The sequence below is a fragment of the Marmota monax genome, unplaced genomic scaffold (genome assembly GCF_021218885.2).
Source record: "Marmota monax isolate L192 unplaced genomic scaffold, Marmota_monax_Labrador192_F-V1.1 WCK01_AAM20220418_F8-fsc00051, whole genome shotgun sequence".
NCBI lineage: Eukaryota > Metazoa > Chordata > Mammalia > Rodentia > Sciuridae > Marmota > Marmota monax.
This window is the reverse complement of record NW_026695202.1, coordinates 8,185,907-8,195,489: the sequence shown is the minus strand read 5'-3', so window position 1 is coordinate 8,195,489 and position 9,583 is coordinate 8,185,907. Positions and strand designations below refer to the sequence as shown.

The 9,583-nt window shown below is 53.7% G+C and overlaps 1 protein-coding gene across 1 annotated transcript; it reads right to left on the bottom strand.

Annotated features, from left to right (window-relative positions):
- Positions 1–1,753: 1,753 nt before the first annotated feature.
- Hmox1 (heme oxygenase 1) lies at positions 1,754–9,264 on the bottom strand. The gene is made up of 5 exons (XM_046429724.2): positions 9,130–9,264; positions 7,875–7,995; positions 5,372–5,863; positions 3,930–4,029; positions 1,754–2,348 (listed from the first exon to the last, which is right to left on the bottom strand). Exons 1-5 carry the CDS (start codon positions 9,150–9,152, stop codon positions 2,218–2,220), a joined length of 867 nt encoding a protein of 288 aa, XP_046285680.1. The 5' UTR covers positions 9,153–9,264; the 3' UTR covers positions 1,754–2,217.
- Between the last annotated feature and the right edge of the window lie 319 nt (positions 9,265–9,583).

Sequence of the window (9,583 nt, the reverse complement as noted above, 5' to 3'; positions counted from 1 at the left end):
GGAGGATCCCAAATTTGAGGCCAGCCTGAGCAATTTTGCAAGACCAAGGTAGAATAGGTAGAAAGAAGACAAACAGGGAAAGGGGGTCTGCAGGGGTTGGGGCTGTAGCTCTGCAATAGAGCACTTGCCTGGCATGTGTGAGGCACTGGGTTCAATTCTCAGCACCACATATAAAATAAAGGTCCATCAACAACTGAAAAAAAAGTTATAAAAGAGGGGATGTGGCTCAAGCGGTAGCGTGCGGCCTGGGTTCAATCCTCAGCACCACATACAAAGATGTTGTGTCCGCCGAAAACTAAAAAAAAAAATATATATATATTAAAAAATCTCTTTCTTTAAAAAAAAAGAGGGGCTATAGCTTTAAGTCCAAAACCTCCATGGATGCCCTCACCTCCACCTGCCAGGCATATTTTCCTGTTGGCCTGAATTCTTAAGATGTCCAATAAATCTTGAGTGCTGTAATCCTGGTTAAATAGTGCCTATACGTTTGGTTAATGGACAGAACATATTTTTAGACTAATAGAAACCTGGAGAAACAATGTTCAAAAACGTTGATATGTGTATAGTGCAAATGCTATCTATTAACTGAATGATGTCAGCTTGTTCTAAGAATCAGAAACCTGTGACCTGCTCTGTGCTCCAAGATCAAAGGAATCAGCTCATTAGCAGATGCTGCCCCCATGTTTCTCAGGTTAAGATTAACAAGATTCCTCAAAGAGCCCAGGATCCCAAAGCACAGCTCCCTCCCTCGGAGGCTGCTCTGCCCCATTGCTTGCCTGGCTGATAGCTTGGCTTGTGCCTCTATTGACACAACCTGAAACTCCTTCCCATGGCATAAATCAAGAACCCACCAGGGCTGTGTTAAGGTCCCCTTCACCCCTTTTTTGGAGGCAAGGTCTCACTAAATTGCTTAAGGCCTTACCCAGTTGCTGAGGTTGATCTTGAGCCTGCAATCCTCCTGCCTCGTCTCTGGGAATTCAGGTGTGTGCCATCCCACCTGGCTCCAGGTGCTTCTAATGCTGCCCTGACTGGTGTTTGAATACCACCAAACACTCCCTCCGGCCACAGGAGGGAGTCGTACTTATTAAGAGATTTGAAGTGATTTGTGCCAAGATTCAACTGAGTGGCAGGGCGGGAAACAAGCGCAGGAGCAGGAGGTACTCAGATTCCCGGAGCCTCGCCCTCTGCACTGCCCTGCACACTTTCAGTGGAGGGTCTGCACTTTCTCAGTCTTTAGTACTTCACAGCTTTTAGTGAAAGGGCTTGGTTGAAATCCTTCCTGACCCTCAGTCTGGTTAACTGTTTGAGGGCTGGGTTTATAGCTGGGGGAGGTGGGGCACACTTGCCTAGCATGTGTGAGGCACTGGGTTGGGTTCTCGGCACCCTATGAGTGAAGTTCTATCAACAATTAAAAAGTGATAAAAAAAGGTGGCTGGTGAGGTCACCTACAGTGACCTCGGATACAAGAATCAGAACACTGGCCTCTCTCCTTATACAACACCTCAGGGTGCTGGCATTAAGTGTGCAGCCCAGTTGCTTCATGACAGGTGAGGTAGGTAGGTCCATATGCATGACACAGAGAGGCCAAGTAACTAACCCCTAAGAGCAGTCGCATTTAAGCCCAGGGAGCTCCCTCCATTCCCTGTCACTGTCCACAATACATCCCAAACCAGGGCTGCCAACCCCATCCGTGCCCCTCCACCAGGCATTCAGGAAGCAGGAGGGGAAAGGGCAGCAGCCAGGACACACCTGGTGGAAACATCAGAGAGCGCCATTTATTATTACAGAGACCAAGGTCACAGGGCTGTCAAACACCCCAACCCTGTTATAAAAACAACAGAACAAAATACCACAGCTCAGGCTGAACGTGAGCAGCCTGGCTCCAGCACAGACAGACACGACACGACATCTCCGCACATTGATGTAAAAAAAATTGCCATGGCCCACAGGAAAAGTGATCGCGGCCACTGTCAACAGACACTGAAGCAAGGGCACTGGAGGGTCGACAGCGGCCACTTGAGGCCGGTTCTCCTGCAGGAACAGGGGGCCAGGTCTGGAAGGTCAGGCCGCTGGGTTGGAGAAGAGGCCTCCAGGGGAGGAGGGACAGGGGGACAGGATTGGAGCCCCTGAAGCCTCCGATGCCCAAGATATTCCCCTTCTCCAGAAGGAAGGCCCTCGCTGGACAGTTCATGGCCCTAAGGGCCAGCATGCTTGCGTTCACAAGGCATAAAACCCCATGGCAACCGTGGCCACCACGACACTGAGAGTGAGGACCCATCTGATGAGTGGCATCTGGGAGAGGTTGCTGAGCAGGGGTGTCCCTCGGGACTGCTCCGCAGGGATGGAGTCTGAAAGAGAAGGGAGGCCAGGTCAGCAGCAGGCGGCAGATGTGGGCACCTGACATCACTGAGGGATGGCAGAGGCACTGGACTCCAGTGCAGTTCCTGCCCATGCCAGGGCTCCCCAAGAACACATAGGTGTCCTGCTGGCCACCCCTGGGATACCCGCAAGGCGGAAAGCTCAGGGCTTCTCCCAGGGGCCTGCTCTGTGCTCAGCAAAGCCATGGCGAGAAAGCCCAGGGCCCACTGGGCACGGCTTTCAGGCTCCTGCCTGTGGCCAGGAAGGTGCTCCTGAGCCTGTATCGCTGACCAGGAGCCCTGGCTGTACACTCACCCCAGACCCACATTCTCTGGGAACCATGGTACTGGGGACATGTATTTTGGGGTGTTCATTGGGCTGCATTTGGAGAGAGGCTGGAAAGTGGAACCTGAGATTGGAACTCAGATTCAGCCCCACCCCCCGCATTTACAGGGGACCAGTCCCAGCCAGCTGTGAGGTCTGAGTGGGCAGGACAGGCAGGTCTCTGGAGTCAGACCATGGGTGGGAAGCCTGGCCCCATCCTGATATGGAGCCTTGGAGAGGCCTCTGGAGGCCAGAGTCGCCCTCATGGCAGGCATAGGGCAGCTCATGCTGTGTTCTCAGGAAAGGCCCGAGGCCTGCGGGAGCAACGGCTCAGGCCTGGGCCTCAAGACCCCTTTCTACTGGGGGGGGGGGGGGCGGCGAGGATCTGGAAGAGCCTGTGTTCCCTGTCTGTGTAGGACAGGGGAGTGTCCTTTGCCATGTTAGAAATTAAAGCCTGGAGATTGAACCCAGGGCCTTGCACCTGCCTGAGCCACACCCCAGCCCCAACCAAGGACCATCCGCACATTGACATGGGGACACACATCCCCCCAGCCTTCAGACCAAGAGGCGTGGCATGCACTCCCTGTCCCACTGTTTGACTTGACAAGGTCACAGTGAGGATTAATGCTGGCAAAGCATGCTCATGTTCCTAACAGGAGGCATGAGTGTTAAATACCAAACCAAACTTCAGGTGGCTAGAACAGGTAGTAAATATCTATTTACTGAAGGCTGTTCTATGCTCCTCTATCTCAGTACATTGAGGATAAAACTGATTATGGACAATCATTCTCCGAAAGGTCAGCACATTGATTATATCTACTTAAGACCCAGGCCCCTATTTCCAGCCTATTAGAAAGCCTGATCATTATGCTTCTTGTACAAAGCCCACCATATGATTAAGGAAAGTTATGTACATAGGAAAGTTAAGACATGTCGCCTTGACTAAGAAGCCAAGAAACTGAGAAAGCAGTTTTGAGAAAAAAGTGTAGGAATTAAGTAGCTTTTTAAAGAGATTTTTAGAATGTTAGAAATATAAGGTTAGTGATAGGTTAGGAGACATAGAGTCTGGTTATGTAGTTTGGCATTAGTTAATTAACTAAAGGTCACATCCTGGAAAAATATAAACTGAAGACTCCTTCTTCATCCTTTTCATCCTTTTTTTTTGCCAACTTCAGGACCCCCTGGACCCCGCCAGGGCAGGACCCCAGCAGTTCGTCCCTTTCAAAGGGAGCCCAAGAAGCCCTCACCTTGCAGCCGGCTGCTGACACGGTGGCGAAGGCCTGCTGCCTGTGAGGGGTGCTGGTCCTCGGGGTCCTGGTTCAGCAGCTCCTGCAACTCCTCAAACAGCTGGAAGACAAGAGACATGCCGCTCAGGGAGATGTGCTGCTGGTCCCAGCTGGGGACAGGGCTCAGGCAGTCATGACAAAATAAGGAACACTTGTGTCTTCACCCAACTCAAGGGGCAAGATGTCACAGGCACACTTGGTTCCCCTGCCTGCTCCTCCCAAGCACCTCACCTGTACCCTGTCCCCCTGGATTAGGTTCACTGCTACCATACGTGGCATTCCTTTTCAGTGTCCCTAAGCAAAGAACTGTTCTGCTTGTTTTGAAACAAGAGTGGAATCCCAGTGCATGTGTTCTTTTGCAGCCTGCTTTCTTCACATGACTTTATTTGAAGCTCCCTCTTAAGAAAGGTGTATTTTGAGGTGTTCATTTGGCTGCATTTGCAGAGAAGTTATCTGCAGTTCCTGGAGGATCAGGTTGCAGAAGTCAGGATGCAAGGTCAGGATGGGGGATCAGGCTGCAGAAGTAAGGATGCAAGGTCAGGATGAAGGATCAGGATACAATATCATAGTAGATCAGGATGAAGAATCAGGAAGCAGAGATCAGGATGGAGGATCAGTATGGATGTAAAGGTCAGGATGAAGGATTAGGATGTAAAGGTCAGGATAAAGAATCAGATGCAGAGATCAGGATGAAGAATTAGGTTGCAGAAATTAGGATGAAGGATCAGGATATAGAGAAATCAGGAAAACCAGGATGGAGGGCCAGCCAATGGGTGTCCTGTCCTCTCTTCATGGAGACCTCTCTGAATGTTAGACTTTCTAGGGGGAGTAACTGGATTTGAGGGTGTAAGGGAGGGGCACTTGAGCCCAGCCTGAGAGCCTGTGCCAACATGCCTCCAGGTGGTGGGGTTGGCAATAGCACAGGGCACCACTGGCAGTGAACCCCAGCCCCCCAGCTTCACCCAGGACTCCTTGTTCCAGAGCTTGCTCCAACCCCTAGTCTTTCCCTTGGATTTGAAGCAGTTACAAAATATCCTTGGCTTCAGCAATTGTCACCTTTGCAGGGCCAACCTGGCTACACACAAATGTGTGCACACCTTAGATGATGCCACGAGGTACCTCCACTGTGACAGTAGCTAACAGAGGGCTTCCCTGTGTCTGGCACAGCTACACCTATACTCACTTACCCCCATGACCACGGTGCTACTGTTACCCTAGTTGGCAGACAGGGAAACTGAGGAACAGAGAGATCAAGCGATTTGCCCAGAATTACCCAGCTAGTAAGTGGCAGAAATGGAACCCAGTCCTAAGTTCCTGCACACAGCCGTAGCTCAGAGCATCCTCTCCAATGAGACAGGGTCACTGGAGGAGGCAGCGGCCACCCAGGGGTGCCAGCCCCTCACCTGAATGTTGAGCAGGAACGCGGTCTTGGCCTCTTCGGTGACCCTCTGCCTGACCTCGGGGGTCATCTCCAGAGTGTTCATGCGGGAGCGGTAGAGCTGCTTGAACTTGGTGGCACTGTCGATGTTGGGGAAGGTGAAGAAGGCCAGGCCCTCTCCAGAGCTGGGCAGGTCCAGGGCCTTCTGCGCGATCTTCTTGAGGACCTGGCCCCCGGACAGGTCGCCCAGGTAGCGGGTGTAGGCGTGGGCCACCAGCAGCTCGGGCTCCCTGCGCCCCACCTGCTGGAGCCGATCCACGTAGCGGCGTGTGGCTGCCGTGTAGGGGACGGCCTCCTGCCAGCTGGGCCCGTACCAGAAGGCCATGTCCTGCTCCAGCGCGGCCCTGCGGTGCAGCTCCTCGGGGAAGTAGAGCGGGGCGAAGACGGGGTTGTCCTTGTTACGCTCAATCTCCTCCTCCAGGGCCACGTAGACGTGGTACAGGGACGCCATCACCAGCTGAAACGGGCGGCAGGTCAGGCTGCGAAGACCCTGCTGTCCATGCCGCTGCTCCACCTCCCGCAGCAGCCCAGTCCCCCCACAGCAGCCAGAGGGGTTTCAGGAGAGCAAAACTTGATCCTGCACTTTCTCCACCTAAAACAGAATCCCGCTAAGGCTGACCTCAAACTTGTGAGTAACTGGGATTACAGGCATGTGCCACGAGCCCAGCTAGTTTCTTATAAAAACCCAAAAGCCAGTTCCTATTCCCATTCTAAGGCTTGAGACTGCACTGCAAGTAAGAAATGAAATCGACTCAAGCGCAGCCCTATGGGACGCCAGGATGCTCTAATCTGGGGAAACCAAATGACAGTGCTCACAGGAGACTGGCAAGTGCCCTGCAGAGGGAATCCTCCCTTCCTGGGGCCCACTCTGAACCCACCTTAGTGGGACAATAGGCAGGGCACCTTGGTTCGGTGAACTCCTGTTACACATTAATACTCCAGATTGAGTCCCATGAGGACAAAGTTACAATGTCCAAGTTACTTCTCAGCCATAGACATTGACAGAATTCGTGTTCCTTGAGAAGGAAGAAAGCCAGGAAGCCTGGCACAGAGCATTTGGGGCTTTCAATTATGACACCTGGCTCTACCTTCAGCTCAGCCAGACTTCAGCCCTCTCTGGCCTCAGCTTCCTAACCCTAGAGCAGGAGATGATCCAGGGTCTATGGGACTCTCCAGGTCAAATGGTTCCCTCCCATGCCAAAGGGGAGAATCCACTACACTCTGCAGGAGGGGTTAGGGTTAAGGCAGATGGTTCAGGCAGGGTACTTAGCAGCCTGGTACTTAGCACTCCTATCAGGCTAGGGCTAAGCCCCACCCCCATAGCATAATGGACACAAGCACTGGGTCCCCTCACAGTTCCCGTATCCACTTTGAACTGACTTATAAGCACAATCCAAAGTCCACAGTGGCTGGGGATGTCCTATTCCAGCAGTCACCTCCATCCCCCACAGCCATCAGCCACATCATACCAACTGGGTGTGCGTCACCTTTGAGCAGGGGGAGGGCAGCACCCCAGACAGAACTGCAAGTTCCATCTGTTAGAAGAGGGCTTGGGGAGGGTCCAGGTTACAAACAGGACGGGTGTCAGGAGTGGTGGAACCCAGCTCCCCCTCTCCAGTCAACCTGAGTCAGCTCTTCCCAGCACTGATGTTTTAACACCGGGTACCTGCCTTCTAATAGCATGGATTTCATAACCATGCCAGGAAATAGCAAAATCATGTGCCCAGTGCTTAAAATCCTACTGTTGAGTCAGGCATGGTGGTGCAGGGCTGTAATTCCCTCAGCTTGGGAGGCTGAGACAGGAGGATTGCAAGTTTAAAAACAGACTCAGCAATTTATGGAGGCCCTAAACAATTTAATGAGATTGTCTCAAAAACAAGGCTGGAGATATGGTTCGGTTGGTAGATTGCTTGCACAAGGACCTGGTTCAATCCCCAGCACCAAAAAAATTAAAAAGCATTGAGGATGTAGTGGTAAACTGCCCTGGGCTTAGAGCTCCAAAAGTATCCAAAAAACAAAAACTCCTGCTGTTGAAATGCCATTTAACAGATGAGGAAAAGTGGCTTGGGATGTTAGGAGATGCCACAGTTCCACTGTGAAATGGTCCTGCCAAGGCTTGAATCCATACTACCCCTTGTCTTCAATTAGAATTAGGGCACGAGCACAAGATCTGAAATGAGATCACTTTTGCTTTGATTTTGGCCTTTTCCACAGCTGTGTGACCATCTGTTAGTTACTTAACCTCCCTGAGACTTTCCTTATCTTCATCAGGACTGAGGTACATATGTATAAAAACTTGCTGTGTGACCTCAAGGATGTCACTTCTCTTGTCTGAGCCTCAGTGTCATTAGGAAAATTATTTCCTTGGACAAGCATCTCTGGCCCTAATCCCCACTTAGTAACTGGCTTGAGCCCGGGAAACACCTGCCACACCCTCCTCATGCCTGTTTCCACCAGGCCACACATACCTTGAAGCCCTTTCGGGTCACCTGGCCCCTCTGGAAGTTCCTCATGAACTCGGCATTCTCTGCCTGGGCGTGCACCTCCTTGGTGGCCTCCTTCAAGGCCTCGGACAGATCCTGGGGCAAGCTGTGGAGGCGAGGGAGGGAGGGTAAATCAAGGGTGGCTGGGGTGGGGTTCTCCCCTAGCTGGCCCCTGAGTTGGAGAGTGCCACCCGCTGTCCTCAGGGCTTCAGGAGGCCGCTTCTCCCACAGATCTGTAGAGTCTGGACAGCCTGCAGATGACAGGCCACCATCCCAGCCCTGCAAACACTCCGTCATCATTAAAGCTCTATGTAATACAGTCCCCCAAACAAGGGGGCAATTGGTACTGGGGATGGGACCCAGGAGCACTTCACCACTGAGCCACATCCCCAGCCCTTTTTGTTTTATTTAGAGACAGGGTCTAGCTGAATTGCCTAGGGCCTGCTAAATTGCTGAGGCTGGATTTGGACTTGGTATCCTCCTGCCTCAGCCTCCAGAGCAGCTGGGATTATGGCATGTGCCACTGACATCCCATAACATTAGGTTCAACATGTCTATATTAAAAAGCCAGAGAAATTCTGCTTTACTCAAAAGTCCCTTACTGTTGGGCGCCCGCCTGTAATCCCAATGGCTCTGGAGGCTGAGGCAGGAGGATTGCAAGTTGGAAGCCAGCCTCAGCAAACTAAGGAAACTGTCTCTTAATATAAAAGGGGCTGGGGATGTGGCTCAGTGCCTGTACCAAACAACAACTATGGAGGCATTTCTGCCATGTGACCTCCCTATTGTCAAGAACTCGCTTCTCTTCCGCAGCCCCCTACACAAGCCGAGAAGGGAACGTGGCAGCCTCGGGAGCGGGAACATCGGGGTTCCAGTCCCAGCCCCGACACCTGCGAGCTGCCCGGCCACAGGCCAGGTGATCTAGCGCTCTAGTCCTTGCCGCTGCGCTCCCCGGAGGCGACACATCTCCGGGAGCCGCGGGGATGAGCGCAGGCAGAGCCTCCCGCTGCACCTGGGAAGCTGCTCCCCGACGGCAGGCGCGCCCGGGGACACCCCGCTCCGCTCGCCGCGGAGACGGGCCGCCTGTCAATCGCCTCGTGTGCCTCCAGCTGCCCCGGCTCCACTCCCCTGGCGGCGGCGCACCCGGGCTACCGGCCCTCGCTGTCCCCGAGGTTGCGCCGGTGCCCCCGGTCCCGCGCACCCGCCCCGTCCCCCGGGTCCCCGCGTCCCGGGCTGCGCTTGCCTGTCGCTCTGCGGGCGGTCCATGGCCGAGGCTGGCTGGCTGGCGCGGTGGCTCAGGCTGGCGGTGTCTCTGCGGAGGCGGAGGAGCAGGCTGCGGCTGTGACTGGGAGCGGGCCGCGGCCTTTTATGCTCAGGAGTCACGTGGGCGGCGCCCAGCAGAGGCCCAGGGCGTTGCGACACCCGCCCCCCGCCCCCCGCCCCTGGCCCGCAGGGGGTTGGGGGCGGCGGTCATGTGACCCGGGAAACAAAGGCGGCCCCAGCGCCCCTCCCTAATCTCTGCCCTCCCCAATCTCGGGGACACTGGATTACCCACCCTTCTTCCCAGTTTAGGCAGATTGATCTGTCCTTGAGCTCACACCCACCTGCAAAGAAGTAATCCAGACTCTAGGGATGGGACCCGAAGATCTCAGAAATGCCCACCTCCCAGATTAAAAGTGAATGACAGCTCCAACAGA